This window comes from Macaca thibetana, chromosome 20 (genome assembly GCF_024542745.1).
Source record: "Macaca thibetana thibetana isolate TM-01 chromosome 20, ASM2454274v1, whole genome shotgun sequence".
Classification (NCBI taxonomy): domain Eukaryota; kingdom Metazoa; phylum Chordata; class Mammalia; order Primates; family Cercopithecidae; genus Macaca; species Macaca thibetana.
Window position 1 is genome coordinate 65262816 of NC_065597.1, and position 23267 is coordinate 65286082.

The window sequence follows — 23267 nt, forward strand, 5'->3', positions numbered from 1 at the left end:
GCACTCCAGCTGGGGCAACAGAGTGAAACACCCTGTCTCAAAAACCAAATAAAATATATTTATATTTTAATATATGTATCTTTATATTTTATATATATAATATTTAACATATATCAATAGGAGATGGCAAATCACTTAGAAGTAGTCATGGAGGTAAATATATATATCACTTATTTATTTTTATATATATAATAAAAATAAAAAATATATACATTATATATAATATATAAAAATACACCAGGCACGGTGACTCATGCCTGTAATCCCAGCACTTTGGGAGGCCAAGGCGGACGGATCACAAGGTCAGGAGATTGAGACCATCCTGGCTAACACGGTGAAACCCTGTCTCTACTAAAAATATAAAAAATTAGCCGGGCGTGGTGGTGGGCCCCTGCAGTCCCAGCTACTCGGGAGGCTGAGGCAGGAGGATGGTGTGAACCTGGGAAGCGGAGCTTGCAGTGAACCAAGATCGTGCCACTGCACTCCAGCCTGGGAGACAGCAAGACTCTGTCTCAAAAAAAAAAAAACAGACTCAACTTATATAATATATATGTATTATCTATAATACATATTATATAAAAACCCTATATATATTTATAATATATAATATTAATATATAAATATATAATATATAATTTAATGATATATAGCTTTTATATAATTATATATTGTTATATATCTTTTTTATAAATAAAATAAAAGATATATATTATGTAATATATATGTAATATATATGTGTATATATATATTATGTAATATATATCTTTTATTTTTATTATATATAAAATAAATAAGATATATAATAAAATGCTATATAAAATAAATGATAATTATATTATATCTTTTATTTATTTTTATTATACATCAAAATAAATATAAAAATAAGTGATATATATATTTATTTCCATGACTACTTCTGAGTGACTTGCTGTCTCCTGTTGACCTTCTTGTCTCAGTAAATTAGCAGTTAGGAAACAAGGTCTTTTTCACTCTCCCCCTTCCCTAGCCTTTTTGCTTTGTCCTGGGTATTTCGCGTTATCTCATTGTTGGGATTTTGCTGTGACTTGGTCTTGAAGTCTCTCTCGGGCGAGGATGTATAAACTCTAGCCCTGTCCTGATGGGGCTCCAGGGGAAGTGGGCGTTTGGACAGTGCCTTTCATGGGATTCTTCTTTCTCTGGTAGACAACCTGAAGCCTGTGTCCAACTGGTTACCAGGTGTCCCTCTCCCAGGAGACTTATTTGTACTGGCAGGCACCCTTTTGCTCGTGTCTGACCTGTGTCCAGTTTGTTCTTACCAACACAGCCACTCTCTGGGAGGAGAGCCCTGACCAGGAGGAGAGTCAGGCTTAAGTGTGTGGGTCAGGTGACACAGAGGCAGCAGTGCAACAAAACACAGGAAATCACAGCAGTGCTTTCTTACTCACAGATCCAAGGAGAAGAGTGGTGACCACAGGGTTGATGGGATGTTCAGAGGCAGCAGGGAGCTCATCCAGTGGATGGGGAGCAAGAGAGAGAAGGATCTGCAGGACTAAAGCCTTTACTCAGGTCCAGAGCATCACCGCAGCAGGTTTCCTGTGGGGAGTTCCCACTGGTGGCTTTAAAACAAGCTTGTCCAACTCACGGTCCACGGGCTGCATGTGGCCTAGGATGGCTTTGAATGTGGCCCAACACAAATTCATAAACTTTCTTAAGACACTATGAGATTTTTTTTGCATTTTTTTGTGTTTTTTTTTTTAGCTTATCAGCTTTCATTAGCATTAGTGTATTTTATGTGTGGCCCAAGGTGACTCCTCTTCTCATGTGGCCCAGAGAAGCCAAAAGGTTGAACAGCCCTGGTTTAAAGCAAGTAGGCACGGGTTGGGCTGTGACTGAAAGGTGGTCACTGCGGCATACCTGCACAGCACTTGCAGGCTGTGAGGTTTACTGGAGTGAGTCAGGAAGATTGTATCTAGCTATCCCGTGGGGAGGTGGTCACCGGGATAGGGCAGACATCTGCATGGATGACACTGAGGAACTGGGAGGAGGTGGAGAACTGCAAATTGGAATTAAGCCCTGCTTCTGGTACAGGAAAGTGTAACTTGTATTCAAAATGGAACCATACAAATGCAAATTAAAACCACAATGAGATTCCACCTTATTTCTCCAAGAATGGCCATAATTAGAGTCAAAAAACAATATATATTGGCATGGATGTGGTGAAAAGGGAACATGTTTACACTGCTGATGGCAATGTAAATTAGAACAAATACTTTGTAAAATAGTATGCCTCAAAGAACTAAAAGTAGATCTACCATTTGATCCAGCAATCCCACTACTAGGTATCTACACAAAGGAAAAAAAGTCATTTGAAAAAGACACATGCATTCATGTTTATAGCAGCACAATTTGCAATTGCAAAGATATGAAACCGACCTACATGCCCATTGACCAAGGAGTAAATAAAGAAAATGTGGTATATATACACCATGGAATACTCAGTCATAAAAAGGAACAAAACAATGTCTTTTGCAGCAACTTGGATGGATCTGGAGGCCATTACTCTAAGTGAAGTAGCAGGAATGGAAAACTAAATACTGTACATTCTCACTGTTTTTTTGTTTTGTTTTGTTTTGTTTTGAGATAGAGTCTCACTCTGTCACCTGGGCTGGAGTGCAGTGGGGCAATCTCACTGCAACCTCTGCCTCCCGGCTTCAAGCAATTCTCCTGCCTCAGTCTGCCAAGTAGCTGGGATTACAGGTGTGCGCCATCAGGCTAGGCTGATTTTTATATTTTTAGTAGAGACAGGGTTTCACCATGTTGTTTAAGCTGGTCTTGAAACCCTGACCTCAAGCAATCCACCCACCTTGGCCTCCCAAACTGCTGGGATTTCAGGCATGAGCCACCATACCCAGCCAAAAAAATAGGGAATGCTTCACGAATTTGAGTATCATTCTTGCACAGGCGCCATGCTAATCTTCTCTGTATCATTCCAATTTTAGTATATATGCTACCAAAGCAAGCACTGTTTTTACTTTTAAGTGGAAGCTAAGTTATGAGGATGCAAAAACATATGGAGTGATATAATGAACTTTGGGGACTTGAGGTGGGCTGAGATTGGGAGTTGGGTGAGAGATAAAAGACTACATACTGGGTCTAGTGTATACTGCTTGGATGACAGGTATAATAAAATCTCAGAATTCACCAGTAAAGAATTCATCCATGTAACCAAAAACTACCCATACCCCAAAAACTATTGAACTAAAAAAAGCAAACAGAACCATAAAACTGTAAGAATTTACCACACTGATTTATTCCTTACAATGACACTGTATGTATCTATCAGGATTCTTAGTCTTACTTTTTTTTAATTTTTATTTTTTGAGACAGAGTTTTGCTCTTGTCACCCAGGCTGAAGTGCAGTGGCATGATCTCAGCTCATGCAACCTCTGCCTCCCAGGTTCAAGCCACTTCTCCTGCCTCAGCCTCCTGAGTATCTGGGATTACAGTTGTGCGTCACCACACCCGGCTAATTTATTTTTTTATTTTTTTTCCAGTACAGAGGGGGTTTTGCCATGTTGGCCAGGTGGGTCTCAAACTTCTGACCTTAGGTGATCTGCCTGCCCCAGCTTCACAAAGTGCTGGGATTACAGGCATGAGCCACCACACCTGGCCTAGTCTCACCTCTTAATAGAAGAAGAACCGATTAATTATGGAAAAAGAAATGGAGAAAAAGAGGGAGAAGGAAGGAGGAAAGAAGGGGGAAAGAGAAAAGAGAAGGGCAGAGAAGGAAAGGAAACTGTTACAAAATGTAGGCGGCCAGTACTGTGTACATTTTGCACATAGAGAAAAAGAAGGCTGAGAGACATAAAACATGTTGCCTAAATCAGTTAAGTGTTGGAACTGACTTTCAGACCCAAGGGTGTATTTATGAAGTCCATATTCTAGCATACACCAGTGAATGAGATATGCTGCTTTCCAGGATAGGTTGGGAAGCTACTGCCCTCCTCAACTCCTCAGAGCAAGGTTGCTCTTCCTGTGTTCTGGGAGTCCCCATCATCTCAGGGAGGGAGCCGTCGAGGCTATAGAAAGTTATAAATAATTTTTTGGTGCCACAAAAGAAATAGCACTCGAACATACATTTAATTTTCTCAGCAAGGCAATTTTACTTCTATAGAAGGGTGTGACTCACGATGGAGCAATGAATGGCAAGAGCACACCTGAACAAGGGAGGGGAAGGGTTTTTTATTCATGATGTAGGTAGCCCCTACTGCCATGTCCCCTATTGGCTAGGGTTGGACCACACAGTCTAAGCTAATTCTGAATGGCTGTTTTAAAGAGAGCAGGGGTATGAACTGGAGTGGTGGGGTGAATAGTTTGGCAGGAAGTGCGGTTACAGAACAGGTGACTCAGGACAGAGCAGGTGACCAGGGGTGACTCAGGACAGAGCTGGTGACCAGGGGAACAGATATGAACTACTGATTAGAACTGGTGGAAAAGGTTGTTTATTGAAACTAGGGGCAAGGAGAACGAGTAAGTTAAACTTTAAAATGGAGAACAAAGAACTGAACATACTGACATAATGATTCTTTGAAGAGAAATTTAGAATTCATTATATTCAACAACTCCATCCTCTTGAGTTTTACAGTTCTTTCTCTTCAAACTTCCCTAACATGTCTTGTCTTAGTTGTTCTGCTTGATTCTCTAAAAGAAGAAGCTTCTCTGAATAAGGTCGAGGAGAGTTAAGGGAGGTTTTAGTAAGTGCTATCTCTATGAGTCTCTGCACCAGCCCACGGATGCATGGTACGACACAACACCCAACAAGAATGAGTACACCTATTACAGCTGCAAGAGGAGTAAGAATTGAGGCTATGATTTCTTTCCATTTAGTGAACCACCTTTCTAGCCACCCTGAGAAAGTGTTATTTACTTCTGAGTTTTTGGCTAATTCATTGGACAGAAAGGTTAGACTTTGCAATGCCTTGGTTATACTTCCATCAGGGGTGGTATTGTTTGGGATGAAGGTACAATACTGAGTTTTAATCATGATGCAAATTCCTACTCTTTCTGCTAATATCATGGCTAAGGTTATTCTATTTTCCCAAGCCATCTGGCTAGTAGCCCCTAATTGCTCAGCTATTCCTTTAACAGCATCTCTAGTGTAGTTAATAAACCGCTGTTGGTTGTAATAAGTGTAATTTATCCAATCTACATTCTTATTGTCACCCACCAAAATATTGACTCAAATCCTGCAGATATTTGATCTTGGGCTTTAAATTTATCTAGTGTTCCTCATGGGACTCTAGTTGCATCTAAATAAACATGAGGGTTGAAAGACCCTTAAAGGGCTTCCCTTGTTTTACGATGTTGTATTTTCCCTCTCTCTGGTTGATGAAATGCCAAGGTGAAAGGGACAGCCAGTTGGACTAGAGCACAAGTGCTGCTCCAGTTACTTGGCAGAGTGTCCAGTAAAGGCCCACCACAATACTGCCACACATCTGCTCGGGGATGAACAAGGGCTGACTGGTAAGCTCCTGAAAAGTCTTAAGCTCAGTGCATCCTTTCCGGTCTCCAAGGAATGCTAAGTTCCCTCCTTGTCATGAGAGACACGAAATGAACTTAGTGTCAGGAGATGGAGGTTGGATGGCCCTCGTGGGCTGACCCACAGGGTGTCAAACTTTGGGATATAGCAGAGAGACAGCTTGGCATGACTTGTTACCCCAGGCGGTGGGATCCTGGAAAAGAGCTACTGTCCAGCCCATGCCTGGTCGACTGGAAGACCATCCTAGTGGAAAGGGGACAATCTGGGCCCCTGGCCTGCCGTGAGCACAGGCGTAACAATTGCTTTGTTTAGCGTGTGAACAGAATATTGGATCCATTCCAACCAGGCATTTGCATCTCAATATCCTGTCTCTATTGCTAAAGTTTATTTTAAATCATTTACTTCTCCAACGTCTACTTTGGTCCTATCACTGCGTATATAACAAGAGAAGGTTTGGTTAGTGGAGAACTTAGGGGAGGGAGAAGGCGGTGCAGGAGGTGAGGAGGCAATGAAGCACATTTCTAAGGATCTTATGGGATCCTTCTCTGAGATTTCTGTTCCTATAGCATAGAAACAGCTTAATGAAGGAGAAGACCTCTGGGGAGAAGAGATGGTAACCTGTACTGGATTACACTGGTTCAGCTGACAATGGGGAGGGGTAACTCCTTTAGTAAAACAAATATATGGTTTCAAGAAGCTGCAAGTACTAGTTGGGGCGGTCCATCCTTGCTCTTTAGTATTTTGTAGAGCATTGGACCAACTTCGTCAGAGAAGTTCTGCTCTAGGAGGACAAGATTCCCAGTTTATACTGGAATCTTCATCAAACTCTTCCCAAACTAACTTATCCCAGTTAACAGACTTCTAGTCTGAGGAGAGCTAGGAAGGATAAAAATACTTTTCTGAGGTGGTGAGTTGCCTCTGGTTTGGCAAATCTCCACAGGGTATCACAAGGCAAGCATCAAAAGTAATAGTTTGGGGTGAACTTGACCTAGTTACATTAATAATGAGAGGACTAGCAATAGAAGGGGAAAAGAAAGAGATGCAATATAAGAAGATCAAACCCGTTTTAGCTGTAGCTTGGTTGGAATTGGCCCTGGAATAGTTATCCATGATTTTGGAGGGGGTGTTGCTCTTTTGACCCAGGTGTGATGAGTCACTTATTCGAACTGTGATCTCGGTGGTTAGAAGCACTAGGTAGAGTCCTTCCCAACCCAGTTTGAGTTTTCCTTCCATCCAACATTCGACGAGGTTGTGGTGAAGGGTGCAACTCGTGGGTGGAGCAATGGTGAGAGCCCACCTGAACAAGGGAGGAGAAAGGGGTTTTTATTCTGACACAGGTAGCCCCTACTGCTGTGTCATTCCCTTATTGGCTAGGGTTGGACGACACAGTGTAAGCTAATTCCGAGTGGCTGTTTTAAAGACAGCAGGGATACGAGCTGGAGTGGTGGGGTGAGTAGTTTGGCGGGAAGGGCGGTTACAGAACAGGTGACTCAGGATGACTCAGGTCAGAGCAGGTGACCAGGGTGACTCAGGACAGAACAGGAGAACAGAGCTGAACTATTGATTAGAACTGGTGGAAAAGGTTGTTTACTGAAACTAGGGGTGAGGAGAATAAGGAAGTTAAGCTTTAAAATGGAGAACAAAGAACTGAATATACTGACATACTGATTGTTTGAAGAGAAATTTAGAACTCATGGTATTCAACAAGACATATCTCTCATGGAGTTAGATTTGTTCCTATGCATGAGAGCTGGTAGAGAAGTCCACACAAACTGTTCCTTTTGTGTCTATTGTGAAGCCTGGAGTCACCATCAGTCAGCCAGGCAGGCTGTTGGGGAGGAAGGATGGATGTGGTTGGGACCAAGTACAAACTGGAACCTGTGTCACCAATCCCACCTTGACGCCATGGGAATAATGGGCTGTAGGAAAAACACACAGCAGCACCCATACGTGTCCTGTGCTTGGATAGGCTAGAGATGGCTTTGATGGCAGCTGCAGGAGCTGCAGGTCCATCAACTCGCAGATCAGCAACAGCGCACATCAGCTGCCTCATTCTGATGTCCTGCACTGCCCTTTGGAACCTAAGACATGTGATGCCATTTCACTTCTGCTCTTCAAATCTCAGCATAATGTCTTGTGATCAATGCTAACCTTGAACCAGCCAGGGAAAGAAATTCTGGGTAGGTAGTTCTAGCTTAGCTACAGGACACAGTGCAGAACCACCACACTTACCTTGTGTATACCTCTCACTGAAGATTAGAAATACCAGAGATTTGCTTCTCCAATTCACCTTGCAACTTGAACGTATGCCCTAGGATAAGCGAATCAGATGCTGGGATTTCAATCTGGAGCCACAAGGCAGCAGAGTGTGAATTCTAACCGTTCCTTCAGTGTAGTTCCCAGACAGCAGAGCATGGTGTACACAGCATGAATCAGAACCATGTAGCTGGTTTTGAATCCCGACTGTAGTTATTCCCTGGGCCTCTGTGACCTTGCACCAGTCTCCTAAGCTCTCTAGGCCTGTCTCTCCATCTTTAAAATGGGCATAAAATGTCCAACATATCATTATGTAGAATGTGAATTGCATAAACTGTATGAGGTTTGAAACTTGGTTGGGTTGTTGCAAAGTATTTTTTTCCTTGAGTCTCTAGGATTCCTGGTAATTCCTTGGGCCACTCCATAGCCTTTTCTCAATGTATTCAATTTTCAGTCATTACTCAGTTTGATTCTGTTACCTAATGAAGGTATAAAGGTTTCCCACTGGAAGTATAGGAAGCATTTCATAGGGTGGGGTCAGGGTGTGGGTTCTCTGTACTGTGTGACTGTGTTATTGGCAGGACTTTTTCGTCCTTAGGCTGGTTAGCTCCTTCCTGGTGTCACTGATGTGTTAACAGTTGAGGATTTGCCTATAATCCAAGCACTTTAGGAGGCCGAGGCGGAAGGATCCCTTGAGCTCAAGACCAGGTTGGGCAATATAGTGAGACCTCAGCAATACTAAAATTCAAACAAATTAGCCGTGCATGGTGGTGCACACCTGTAGTCTCAGCTACTTGAAAGGCTAAGGTGGGAGGATCACTTGAGCTCAAGAAGTCGAGGCTGCAGGGACGCTGATGGTGGTGCCACTGCACTCCGGCCTGGGTAACAGAGATCCTATCTCAAAAACAAATGAACAAACAGTTGATCTTGCCCCTGCCTCTCCAAAAGGCAAAACAGTAATGCTTTCTGAGGTACCACCTCTAAGATGTTTGCTGTCAGCCTTTCTCTCTCCTCCTTTGATCATAAAAGTTCATTTGCTAGAGACTTGAGCATCGATCATCTTTCCAGATGGCCCAGTAATTGCAGATGTAGGTTCACTTGGTGATGGGTACCAAAATCTTGTTTATGGGCTGCGTCTTTGGGCTTCACAGTGAGTAAATGTCTAGTCCATGACAATCCCAGGGTGAAATCTTCACCCAGGGTGGCTCTGAGCAGGAAATGGGAACCCACAGGGCAGTTCCTCTCATGAATCAGTAATGTTCTTAAAAATAAAGACATAGAAGACTGCAGAAAATAACAGCTTTATTACTGCAGATGTGAGAGCATTTACAAAATGCCAAGGAAAACCGTTCCCTGTTTTGAGCCTCTGGAGCCTGAACTTTCACCATGTACCAGGAAAGAATGCCCCTCTTTCGAACTTTCAAACAGTTGGGATTTTTTTTATTTTTTATCATCCCAGTTATTTTCTCAAGTTTGCCTCCATTGGGTCCTGTTCAGAGTTTCTTGGGCTGCTTGTACTAGTCACAGCTCCACTTCTTCTCAGGAAGAGGTGGGCACAAGACACATCTGAGCCCCTTAGTATTGGGATGGCAGCCAGGAAATGATCAAAGGGTAGCATTTAGGAAATCAGCAAACTAAAGCCTCACATCTAAGATGGACAAATCCATTCTCAACTCAAACAGCAGGTTGGGTAATGCTTTCATGAGAGATACTATTATGTTTTTGTGTACACAGCACACATTTTATTATGTCTACGAACAGATTCAGGAAAGACCTCCAGGCTTTTTCCCCAAATGAATGACATAGTGCAAAACAAAACAAAAAAGAGGAGGGGCACAAATGAATAGCTCACTTAGAAGCTGAATAGAATGGGAAGCCATTTCTTTTCATAAAATCTTTTAGTTTTTGGCCAGGTGTGGTGGCTCATGCCTGCAATCCCAGCACTTCGGGAGGCCGAGGTGGGTGGATCCCCTGAGGTCAGGAGTTTGAGACCAGCCTGACCAACAAGGTGAAACCTCATCTCCACTAAAAATAAATTAGCTGGGCGTGGTGGCAAGCTACTGTAGTCCCAGCTACTCAGGAGGCTGATACCGGAGAATTGCTTGAACCTGGGAGATGGAGGTTGCAGTGAGCTGATATTGTGCCACTGTACTCCACCCTGGGCAATGGAACAAGATTCCATCTCAAAAAAAAAAATTAATTTTTATATTAATTTGTATTATGCAGTCCAACATGTCATCTTTTCATAAAATCTTGGTAGAGGTGCACTCCAGGGATGATCTGGCCCTCAGTCAAGGGCTGACTTTTCCTGTAGCTATGCTGACCATAGCAGGTCACTAAAAGCTGATTGTTAATGGAGGAAACAGTGGCTGCTTGTATCCTAGGTCTTCTGATAGAAGCAGCAGTTTCACAGTCACCAAAGGTATTGTTCACAACACACCTCAGCAACACGCGACCAAGATAGCATATGTTTTAGAACTTATCCATTGGAAGGACATATTTAATACAAACCAGAAATTCATCAAATTACTGGCCACTTAAAACATATAGAAGAGGACTGTCCCAATAGAAAGGGCTCACAATCTGAGCTGGCCTTTTACAACGGCAAATAGTATTACAGTAACATTGTAAACAAACAAACAAATATGAACAAAAAAGTAGTATAATATGTAATTATTAAAGACCTCTCTTTTAGGTAAGATTTTCAGAAAACCCAGGGACAGATTTTATGTCACAGAATGGTCCATATCGTCCAAAAATATCTTTTGACTGGACAGTAAAATAGTATCTGTTGGAAGCTAAAAACTGAGATAAAGTACAGGCCATGGGGAGTGGTAAAGCTTTAATTTCTCCAATCTTCTTCCAAATCAATTTATTATTAGAGTTCTCATGACACAGGAAGAGGTGGTAGCTTTCTACAGGAGCACACTTGGGATTGATTTTGGTTATATTCCAAGTCAGGGCAATGCCATTTGGTCTGAAAACCCGTTTCACTTTGAGCTCAGGCTTCTGGGGAGGAAGTGTGTCTCGGGTTTTGTCTACTAATTCAGGTAGTGGTGCTGGTGGTTCTGGGAGAGGTGGCAGGTGCTCAAAGGACTCAGGAACCTAAAAACACAATTGTAAGAAAGTATAGCTTTTAAAGTGGTCAATTGCAGTTGTAGAAATATATACTTCCCATTCTTCAATCCATTTATCAAAATAATAAAAGGGTATTTCAATAATATGTGAGGCTGGATCCAGTCCTTTAAGCATAATCCTCTTTTGGATTTAAGATTTCTACACCCTGGAATGTCAATAATCCAGAATGGGTTAGGTTCTAGACATGTGGGATAAATATTCCATCTCATTTCCAAATTGCGTTCTCAAACACTGTACTAATTTACATGAAAAGTGTCAGCGTGGCTGGGTGCGTTGCCTCACCTGAGGTCAGGAGTTTGAGACCAGCCTGGCCAACATCGCGAAACCCGGTCTCTACTAAAAATACAAAAATTAGCTGGGTGTGGTGGTGCACGCCTGTAATCCCAGCTACTTGGGAGGCTGAGGCAGGGGACTCACTTGAACCCAGGAGGTAGAGGTTGCAGTGAGCCATGATCACGCCACTGCACTATAGCCTGGGCGACAGGGCAAGATTCGGTATAGTCTGGGCTAGACGTGGTGTCAAAAAAAAGAAAAGTGTCAGTGTATGAGAACACCCTTTTCCTCCCATCCTCATCAACAATGGCTATTGCTTCTTTTCCAATTTGTTCAATTTAAAAAAAGTATTTGTTTTAACTTCTGTAGCTTCTGTAAAACTCAACTGAATGATTTTAACTGTATAAATAAGTAGATTAACAACAGCATATTAAATTGTTTTCTAAGCTGAAATGTGACCCAAATGTTTCTTCAAGAGTAAGATAGGTACTTCCCACTCAATTTGGAATAAATATCCCTTACAGAGCACTCTGAATCAGTACCTGGGCTGCATTTTGTGCCAATGGGGTTGTTTCTTTTGAGTTTGAAACAGCTTTCGAATGTGACTCCAGGGGGGATACTGGACTTTCTGTGAACAACACAAGGTTTAAGAAGTAAATTTTATCTGCAAGAATCAATTCCATAGCCTTTAAGATATAGTTTACATCTTTGGTGATAATTAAATGTGAATTAAAATTATAAAACTGAATTATGAAGATACACTTTTAGTTAAAGTTCAAGATACAGAGGTACCAAAAATAGAAAATTTTTAGGGTGACAAAAATTCCGCTTAAGGTAAACACTTTAGACACTGTGTAGCTGGGAACCAGATATGTTTACACATGAGACACAGACCTCTGATCAACGATCTTAGAGGCAAATTTTCTCGTTAGGCCAACAAAGATGTTCAAACACAGAGCCATTTATAATCTATACCCAAGTTTTAGGAATTCAAACTAAAAATCATGTGGGTTGGGATTAAAAAAATCTCAACTAATGAGGTCTATGCTCATCTGGAAGGAATTACATATAAAATGTGGAGCGGGGAAAAGAAAAGGGGGAGGAGGAGAAACGAAAAGGAAAATAGATGGTGAGAAGAAGAAAGGAGGCGAATAGGAAAAATGTGGGTGGGTGGGAGGGAAAGAAGGTACAAGTAGGTAAAAGAATGGATTGAAAACAACTGGGGAGGCTGGGCATAGAGGCTCATGCCTATCATCCCAGCACTTTAGGACACAGATGTCTTGAGGTCAGAAGTTCCAAATCAGCCTGGGCAACATGGTGAAATCTCATCTCTATTGAAAATACAAAATTAGCCGGGCATGGTGGTGCATGCCTGTAGTCCCAGCTACTCGGGAGGCTGACACAGAAGAATTGCTTAAACCTGGGAGGCAGAGGTTGAAGTGAGCTGAGATCAAGCCACTGCATTCTAGCCTGGGTGACAGAAGACAGAGCGAGACTGTCTCAAAAAAAAAAAAAAAAAAAGTATTTCCAGTTCTAAATCACTGAGACTGTCTTCCACAATGGTGGAACTAATTTACATTCCCACCAACAGTGTAAACGCATTCCTATTTCTCCATATCCTCACCAGCATCTGTTGTTTTTTGACTTTAATAATCGCCATTCTGACAGGCATGAGATGGTATTTCACTGTGGTTTGATCTGTATTTCTCTGACGATCAGTGATGTTGAGCTTTTTTTCATGTTTGTTGGCCAAATGTATGTCTTCTTTTGAGAAATGTCTGTTCGTGTCCTTTGCCCACTCTTTTTTTTTTTTGAGATGGAGTCTCACTCTGTCGCCCAGGCTGGAGTGCAGTGGCCGGATCTCAGCTCACTGCAAGCTCCGCCTCCCGGGTTTATGCCATTCTCCTGCCTCAGCCTCCCGAGTAGCTGGGACTACAGGCACCCGCAACCTCGCCAGGCTCGTTTTTTGTATTTTTTTTAGTAAAGACAGGGTTTCACCATGTTAGCCAGGATGGTCTCGATCTCCTGACCTCGTGATCTGCCCGTCTCGGCCTCCCAAAGTGCTGGGATTACAGGCTTGAGCCACCGCGCCTGGCCCTTTGCCCACTTTTTAATGGGGTTACTTTTCTTGTAAATTTGCTTAAGTTCCTTGTAGATTCTGGGTATTAGACCTTTGTCAGATAGACAGATTGCAAAAATTTTCTCCCATTCTATAGGTTGTCTGTCTGCTGATGACAGTTTCTTCTGCGGTACAGAGGCTCTTTAATTAGATCCCATTTGTCAATATTTGCTTTTGTTGCAATTGCTTTTGACGATTTCATCATAAAATTGTCATTTGGCCTAGCAGTCTCATTACTGGGTATATACCCAAAGGAATATTAATCATTCTACTATAAAGATACATGCATGTATATGTTAATTGCAGCACTATTCACAATAGCAAAGACATGGAATCAACCCAAAAGCCCATCCATGATAGCCTAGATAAAGAAAATGTGGTACATATACACATGGAATACTATGCAGCCATAAAAAGAAATGAGATCCTGGCCGGGCGCGGTGGCTCAAGCCTGTAATCCCAGCACTTTGGGAGGCCGAAACGGGTGGATCACGAGGTCAGGAGATCAAGACCATCCTGGCGAACACCGTGAAACCCCGTCTCTACTAAAAAATACAATAAAACTAGCAGGGCGAGGTGGCGGGCGCCTGTAGTCCCAGCTACTCGGGAGGCTGAGGCAGGAGAATGGCGTAAACCTGGGAAGCGGAGCTTGCAGTGAGCTGAGATCCGGCCACTGCACTCCAGCCCGGGCTACAGAGCGAGACTCTGTCTCAAAAAAAAAAAAAAAAAAAAAAAAAAAAAAAAAGAAATGAGATCCTATTCTTTGCAGGGACATGGATGGAGCTAGAAGCCATTATCCTCAGCAAAGTAATCCAGGAACAGAAAACTAAACACCACATGTTCTCACTTGTAAGTGGAAGCTAAACAATGAGAACACATGGACATAGGGAGGGGAATAACACGCACTGGGCCTGTTGGGGGAGGGTGGGGGGTGGAGAGAACATCAGGAAAAATAGTTAATGCATGCCAGGCTTAACACATAGGTGATGGGTTGATAGGTGCAGCAAACTACCATGGCACACATTTACCTATGTAACAAATCTGCACGTCCTGTACATGTACACCAGAACATAAAGTTAAAACACACACACACACACACACACACACACACACACAACTGGGGAGAGTAAATACAGGGATGGTTAAGAAAAGGGGGTTTATACTGGAAAGTATGAAAGCTGGGTAGCTAAAAATCCCAGAATTAAGCAGTAAAAACTATTTTAGATCCTTTATATCCTATGATATAACTACTACATTTTATGAATCCTCCAAATGATATTTACTTGTATTTTTCTTTTGACAAAGATGAACAAGATTCTGTACTGTTGTTTCAGAGTTAGTCCCTTATTTACTGGTATTTTTACAAAAACCTTCCTAGAAGAATTGATGAGTTTTATTATTTTAGAGAGTCTGTTCAGCTCTTTTGTACTAGCTTTAAGAGACAGATTTGTAAAATTATAATCTGTAGGTTAAGAACTAATACAAATAACCTTTAAATTTTTAGCCAACAGCTGAATATTTAAAATATCCTAGCAAATATAATTTCTTGTAAATAATATTCCTTCTTTCAAGGCAGTAAGTCAAGAGGCCCTTAGCAAATTAAAACAGACTGCAACAGAAGCTCAACTTTATGATAATAAGACACAAGACAGGACTTTCATTCCAACCCAATTAATGTTTATTTCCTTTTTAAAGTACATCTCTTGTAATCACAGTTGAGACTTGTATTGTTCTCCAGTCTAACAATGCTTTTCAATGGAGTGTTTGGACCACTTATATTTATTATCAGTGTGGTCAGGTTTAAATTGATTCTTTTGCCTTTTGTTCTCTATTAGTCTTGTTTGTTCTTTCTCTGCTGTTTTTTTCTCTTATTTTTTATTTTTTTCTGGCTTCTTAGATTGGGTATTTTAAAAATTTCGTTTATCTCCACTACTGGTTTTTTAGCTTTACTTCTATGTAAAAGAAAAAACTGTTGCTCTAGACATTACCATATATATCTCTAGCTTCAAACAACATGACACCACTCCACTTAAGAGCCTTATAACAGCATACTTTCAATCCTGTGACTATCTTTTGCACTACTGTTTTCATCTACTGACTTCTATATACATTCTATAATAGTTTTATTCCTTTGTGTAGATCTGCTTTCTATCTGGTATCTTTTACTATCACTTGAAGAACTTCCTTTATTTCTGATAGCAAAGGTCTGCTGGCAATGCATTTTGTTGATCTGAAAAATTTTAATTTTGATTTATTCTTATTTTTGTAGAGATGGGGTTTCGTTATGTTGCCTAGGCTGGTCTCAAACTCCTGGCCTCAAGCCATCCTCCTGACCTGACCTCCCAAAGTTGCTTTCATTTTTGAAAGATATTTTCTAGATAAAGAATTACAGGTTGATAGTTATTTTCCTCCAGCCTTTTAATGAAGTCATTCAATTGTCTTTTGGCTTGCGTTGTTCTAGCCTAGAAACCTGTGAATTCTCTGTTCTTTCACCCACATTGTATCTTCACTTTTCTCCTTATCACTGGATTTCAGGAACTTGACTATGATATGTCTTGGTATGACTTCTTTTGCGTTTATCCTGGAGTTTATTAAACATCTTGGATATGTGGGTTTATACTTCTCATTAAATTTGAATGAGACCTTGTAAGTGATCCCCAGCCCCATGATTGTATTTCACTTCTTTTTCCTTAAATCTGTGAAAGACACTGTTGTCACTCTCCCTCTACATTTTCATGTTATACACCCCAGTTTCTGTCTCTCCGTGCGTCCTCTCAGTAGCTATTGTTGTGGTTAGGGAAAAAAGTATGTACCACAGGAAGAAAAGAAATTTGTAAAAGTCCCCAACATGCCAGATGTCTTTCAGTGGGTTTATGAATAAACAAATTATGATGCATCCACACCACGGGCTACTCTTACCAATAAAGAGGACCCCACTACTGATACACAACAATGTGGATGACCCTCAGAATTATGCTGAGTGGAAGAAGTCAATCTCAGAAGAACACATATTGCATTACCTAATTTATATAAATTTGTGAAATAACAGTTATAGTACAGAACAGATTGGTGTTTGCCAGGGATTGGGGCAGAAACAAGGTGTGAGTATAAAGGGGTAGCATGAAGGAGCCTTGTGGCTACAGGTTCTGTACTTTGACTGTGATGGCAGTTACATGAATCTGCACATGTGCTAAAACTGCATAGAGATATAAACATCTGCACACTAACATACTAAAACAAACTTCATAAGTAAACCCAGTGCATTGTGAGTTGTTACCCTTCCCTCCTTTTTACAAAAGAAAGATCTAAAAAATCATTTTACCTGTATTGCAGTTGGATAGGCCTTCTTTTGTCAAATCAATTATAAAATCAAGTTTCTTCTGTACAGCCTAAAAAAATTGTAAATAATAAAGCTTTGCCTCAATAGCTGAAAATGTTTTTAAAAACTTCAACATTTGGTAATTTTAAATGGTAATTTTAAATTACCATTCAGAAAAATTTGGTAATTTTAAGTGGTAATTTCAAACCATCCTGTGGTTTAACTCTACTATTAAAAAGTTCTTGTAAAATACTATATGGTTTCTGAGAATAAGACTAAGGAGAACGTAAATGAATTTGGTAAATGAGTATCGTTATGAATTATGCTTATCATTAGCTGTCTGCTTTTCAATGTGTAAGCTGGAATAAAACTAAATCATCCAACATGTAGCAAACACTAAAGTTCCTAGAACTAACATGTTTAAATGAACAATATTCAGAGTTAGTATTTCTTACTTACCGTAACTTCAGCATTAGGAGAACTGCTAGAATTTCCTGATATAGTTTTTCTGGTATCTGAAAGAAATGAGACATTTGACAAATTGATTACACAATATTTATGGGCTTTGTGAAATATGAATGCTAAAACAAAATAATGGGGATGCTAATTAGCTGTTAATTATATAGTGATAAAAAGTAACTCAATTGACTTTACCTATTCCAAAGACTGAATGAATTTTTTTAAAAAAATGTAACTTTGGGTCAAGCCATTTTTTCTTTCTGTAACTTTGCAACTATATTAGTAACTCTTTTTTTGAAAATCCTTCTACCTAGAAATTTGCATGAGAAAATACAGTTGGAAATGCACGCACTTTTAATTCACAGTATCTTTAGACTACAACTGCCTGACATGGCTGAGAAGCGCCCTTCCTGGAACCAGTAGGAAGCCTAAGATAAATGATTAACATCCTTTGTAATTCTCTGATTCACAATCTTAACAGCCCAAACTGTGGGGACAAGTAAGTAGCTATAAGTGGAGGCAAAGCTTTAAAATTACGATGCAAATACTCTAACATAGTAGAAAATGAAATGAAAATGGGGAATTTTGGATAAGAAATTATGAGCCAAACAAGATGGCTATTTTTGACAGAGAGAAAATTTTTTTTTTTGAGAAATGTTATCATTGGAAATGTAAGGTTAATTTTTTTTTTTTGAGACAGAGTCTTGCTCTGTTGCCCAGGCTGGAGAGCAGTAGCATGATCTCAGCTCACTGCAGTCTCTGCCTCTCAGGTTCAAGCAATTCTCCTGCCTCAGCCTCCCGAGTAACTGGGATTACAGGTACATGCCACCACGCCTGGCTAATTTTTGTATTTTTAATACAGATGGGGTTTCACTTTGTTGGCCAGGCTGGTCTTGAACTCCTCACCCAAGGTGATCTGTCTGCCTCGGCCTTCCAAAATGCTGGGATTACAGGCATGAGCCACCACACCCAGACTGACAAGAAAAACTTTAAATCTTAAGTTGACTATAAGATAACTTAATAAATAAAAAATGAAAACACAAAAAACAAACCATCACTACCATCAACAAAAGGCCAGGGCAAACGATTAAAAATAAGTAGTTTTACAACTTATAAAGTCATTAAACATATAAAAGAAACAAAAAGGCCATAAACTGATAAAACAGAAGGTTAAAATGAAATCTCAATTACATTAAGGAATCATTCATTTAGGTAATATTAACCATGATATAAGTTAGAACATTTGAGAGTACATTTAAATTTTTCATTTTATTAAAAGATATTATTCAATTTTTCACTTTTAAGCAAACATTGATTTAAGGCCTTCTAACTTGATAGATCATATTCTAATCAGCTATAAGATACCTGTTGGATTTGATGTAATTGGAGTTGTCAAATTAGGCCTTTCCACAGAAATCAACATAACATCATCATTGTTACTAAAATGATAAAAAGAAATTAAAAACAAAAACTAAACATGCATTATCAGGCTTAAACATGCAATTAGTGGTTAGGAGTCCTCTAACTTAACATTTCATAATGTTTTAATTGAACAATCGTGGGGGCAAATAGAAATGATAAAACCAAATACCCAAAAAAACTCCATTTATTACCAATTCAGTTATATGACCAAAGGTTCATCAAAATCCAGTAACTAGATCCCTACCACGTTTTATGGGTCCTTCACAATGACTCAAAATACATATAAATATACAATGGACATAAATGTATAAAACATGCAAATTCATTTGAGCAGATATACTTGCTTCTATAAAAATGAAACATCATTTAATAATGGAAATCTATTAAGACCCATAAAGACACCTGGACTCCTAAAGGTAGAAAACTATAACAAAGAAAATTATTTTAAAAAGAACTGCTCCTGTATCTCTCCAGTAGCAATATTGACCACAAATTTAATTGAGGCAATGATGATAAATGATGCTAATTATGGTTATAGAATATTTCAAGCCATTTTGACCCTGTTCTTTTATGAGTGACTTTTTTGTTTTTTTGAGATGGAGTTTTGCTGTTGTCCCCCAGACTGAAGCGCAATGGCGCAATCTTGGGCTCACTGAAACCTCTGCCTCCTGGGTTCAAGTGACTCTCCTGCCTCAGCCTCTTGAGTAGCTGGGATTATAGGCATGTGCCACCACGCCTGGCTTTTATCTTTTTAGTAGAGACAGGGTTTCACCATGTTGGTCAGGCTGCTCTTGAGCTCCTGACCTCAGGTGATCCGCCCACCTTGGCCTCTCAGAGTGGTGGGATTACAGGCGTGAGCCACCGTGCCCAGTCCAATTATACCATTTTCTTGCAGACATCTTATATTTTTACTGTTTGTACTTAGGTATATGATCCATTTTGAGTTAATTTTTGTTTATGGTATGAAGTAAGAGCTGAGGTTCACTTTTCCCTCTATTTCAGCAACATTTGTTGAAAAGAACATATTTTCCTGTTAAACTACGTTGGTACCTTTGTCGTAAACCAATGAACTGCATGTGTACTCTCTAGTGTGCCCATTGGTCAACAAGCCTATCTCTATGCCAACAACACTGTCTTAATACTACAGCTTTATAGTTAAGTCTTGAACAAAGATAGTGTAGTCTTCTAACTTTATTCTTTCCCAACATTGTTTTCATCTTCTAGGTCTCTGCATTTTCAATGTATATAAAATTTTTTATTTTAAGAGACAAACTCTTGCTCTGTATCCCAGGCTGGAGTGCAGTGGTGCAAATGTATCTTGCTGAAGCCTAGACCTCCTGGGCTCAAAGAATCCTCTCACCTCGGCCTCCTAAGTAGCTGGGAAGATAGCATGTGTCACCAGGCCTGGCTAACTTTAAACAAAAAAAATTTTTTTTAATGTTTTTTATGTTGGTCAGGCTGGTTTTGAACTCCTGACCTCAAGTGATCCTCCTGCCCTGGCCTCCCAAGGTTCTGTGATTATAGGTGTAAGCCATCACACCTGGCCTTAAGTTTTTAACTAGTTTGTTACTTTCTACAAAAATGGCTGAGGCATTGATAGATATACAATTTGGGGTGAAGTAACATCTTAATGAATTCATGAAAGTTGCATATATATCTCACCACTTATTCAGGTCTCCTTTAATTTCTTCAGTAATACTTTGTAGTTTTAGGTTAGGTAGTTTTGGTTTATTCCTAAATATATTATGATCTCTGAAGTTATTGTAAATGGTATCCATTTTAAATTTCAAATTCCAATTGTTTCTTGCTTGTATGTGTGTATATATATAATTTCTAAACTATATATTGTACATATATAGGATGTAGTGTTTCCATATAGAGTGTGTGTGTGTATACACTATTTTAGAAACAAAAATATTTTCTATTTGCCTACATATTTACAATGTCTGTCAGTCTATATTACTTTGTATAGATCCAAATTTCTATTTAATACTATTTTCCTTTTGCCTGAAAAATCTCCAAATTTTCTTGTAGTGTAGGTCTGTTGATGTATTCTTCTCACCTTTTTTTGGCTTAAAAAATCTGTTTTCCCCCTACACTTTGGAAACATATTTTCACTGCATATAGAATTCTGAATGGACCTTTTTTTTTTTTTTTTTTAACCTGTCAATACTTTAGAAGTATCTATGATCTCAATTTTAGAGATGTCTTCTAGTTTGCACAGCTTACAGCATGAAGTCTGGTGCCATTCTACTTTTTGTTCCTTTTTTTTTTTTTTTTTGAGATGGTGTTTCGCTCTTGTTGCCCAGGCCGGAGTGCAGTGGCACGATCTCGGCTCACCACAACCTCTGACTCCTGGATTCAAACTGATTCTCCTGCCTCAGCCTCCTGAATAGCTGGGATTACAGGCATGTGCCACAATGCCAGGCTAATTTTGTATTTTTAGCAGAGATGTAGTTTCTCCATGTTGGTCAGACTTTCTCTTCCTTTCTATGTGATGTGTCTTTTGTGAGGCCACTTTTAAAAATTTTCCCTTCCTCATTGACTTTCAGCAATCTGATGATGTGGTTTTGTATGCTTTTATGTTTCTTCTGCTTGAATTTAAGTTTTTTTTCATTTATGGATTGAGAGTTTGCATCAAGTATGGAAAATTTTCAGACATTGTATCTTCAAACATTTGCTCAGCCCCTGCCTTAGTGATACTCCAATAATATGTGTATTAGACTCCTTGATACTGTTCCATAGGTCTCTGATGCTCTGTTCATTGTTTTTTCGGTCTTTTTCCTCTCCATGCTTTAGGCTGAACATTTTCTATACCTATTTCACTGATATATTGGCAATAGCTCTTCTATGTCATCTGCTAAGTCCAAATTATTTCTAGGTAGATCACTTCATTCTTCTCCTTGTTAATGGGTCATTTTTTTTTTTTTTTTTTTTTTTTTTTTTTTTTACTATGTTGCATGCCTGGGAATTTCTCATTAGATGTCAGACACTGGAAAATTTATGCTGTTGGGTAATGGATGTTGTTCCATTCCTTCAAAAGAGTGTTAGACTTTGTTCTGGCATGCAATTAAATTACTTAGGATTACCCTGATTCCTTTGAAGCTTGATTTTGGCTTTTCTGTGTATAGATTCTTTGCAATCTCTGGGACTAATTGAGCCCCACTAAAGCAATCCCCATCTGTGGACCCTACCTGTTACTTCTGATTACAAATTTTCTTCATTTTAGCCAAGGGGAAAGCTAAATGTTCCCAATCCTCCTAGCCAGAAGGAAAAGAAGATGTATGACTTCTAGGAATCAATCACTTGGCCTTCTTTCCAATAGTTCTTTCCCCAGTCTCTCGTAGTTTCATCTTTTGCATGCAGATCTGTATTCAGCCAATATTTCAAGGACCCTTTGCAGATCTTCAGAGCTCTATCTAAATTTTTTTCTCTTCACTGTTCCACCTCATAACTTCTAGCCAACTCAGACTCTCCAATCTCTGACCTAAACTCAGCAAGACCACAAGGCTCTGTTTGGAATCCCTCCTCCATCCCTGCTGCTCTTGACCTGGAAAATGCGTCCAGGCAGTAAGCTGGGACAATGGTAGAGTTCATTTCATTCGTTTTACCAGTCATGATCCTGAACTCCTGGTTGAACAGTATCTGAAAACAATTTTTTTTTTTAGCCCGATTCGCCTTGTTTACAGCAAAATGTCAGTTCCTGTAGCTGTTGACTGCACGGGGAGAGGCAAGAATCATGTTCATTTTTCAGTTCATGCTCAACAGTTTTCCATGCAGATTTAAAAAAACACAAATTCAACAACTTTTTAAATAACACATTTCTCACTGGGACTCTAACATTTGCCATTATTTCTAACTAAGAAACACAAATATTTAAATCTAAATTTTATTAAGAATATTTGATTTGGGCCAGGCGCGGTGGCTCAGCCTGTAATCCCAGCACTTTGGGAGGTGGAGGTGGGAGGATCACCTGAGGTCAGGAGGTCCAGACCAGCCTGACCAACATGGAGAAACCTCGTCTCTACTAAAAAATACAGAATTAGTTGGGCGTGGTGGCACAGGCCTTTAATCCCAGCTACTTGGGAGGCTGAGGCAGGAGAATCGCTTAAACCTGGGAGGCAGAGGTTGTGGTGAGCCGAGATCGTGACATTGCACTCTAGCCTGGGCAACTAGAGAAAAACTCCATCTCAAAAAAAAAAAAAAAGAATATTTGATTTTTGGCTGGGCGCCATGGCTCACGCCTGTAATCCCAGCACTTTGTGGGGTTGAGGTGGTTGGATCACCTGAGGTCAGGAGTTCGAGACCTGCCTGGACAACATGGCAAAACCCCGTCTCTGCTAAAAATACAAAAAATTACCAGGCGTGGTGGGAGCTCTACTCAGGAGGCTGAGGCAGGAGAATTGCTTGAACCCGTGAGGCACAGGTTGCAGTGAGCCAAGATTACACCACTGCACTCCAGCCTGGGTGACAGAGAGAGAATCCATCTCAAAAAAGAAAAAAAAAAAGAATATTTGATTTTCTATCCACTTTTACCCTCTAAATTGTCAAATTTCTTTTATATATATTTTTGTCTTCTAGTAATAGTCATAAATTGGATGAAAGACTGATAGCTGTATTTTTCGTTGCTAATCTGTAAGAAAATTTTAAGTAATTCTTCTCAGATGTTCATTATATGACAGTCAAAATACTTTATCAATCTCAAAATCCTTCACTTAATTTTTCTTTGGTTGAAGCTACAGTACTTCCAATTAATGCTATTT

General features: G+C 39.9%; 2 protein-coding genes and 1 non-coding gene across 6 annotated transcripts in view; all 3 read right to left on the reverse strand.

The window, feature by feature from the left end:
* NUBP1 (NUBP iron-sulfur cluster assembly factor 1, cytosolic) overlaps window positions 1-23267 on the reverse strand; it is a 612258-nt gene that overhangs the window by 263215 nt on the left and 325776 nt on the right. The window lies entirely within an intron of this gene.
* LOC126945172 (U6 spliceosomal RNA) lies at window positions 2896-3002 on the reverse strand. Its single transcript, XR_007722339.1, has one exon. It is a non-coding gene; the product is annotated as a U6 spliceosomal RNA (small nuclear RNA).
* The window catches only part of ATF7IP2 (activating transcription factor 7 interacting protein 2), a 53576-nt gene continuing 39368 nt past the window's right edge, over window positions 9060-23267 (reverse strand). For 2 of the 4 annotated variants that reach the window (XM_050774284.1, XM_050774289.1), the window contains 5 exons: window positions 18448-18521; window positions 17083-17138; window positions 16627-16693; window positions 11728-11813; window positions 9060-10879 (listed from right to left, as the gene is read on the reverse strand). In XM_050774284.1, the coding sequence (XP_050630241.1) occupies window positions 10466-10879; window positions 11728-11813; window positions 16627-16693; window positions 17083-17138; window positions 18448-18521 (697 nt within the window). In that variant the 3' untranslated portion in view covers window positions 9060-10465. The remainder of the gene's footprint in view (window positions 10880-11727; window positions 11814-16626; window positions 16694-17082; window positions 17139-18447; window positions 18522-23267) is intronic. The other 2 variants (XM_050774285.1, XM_050774288.1) reach the window with 2 other exon arrangements.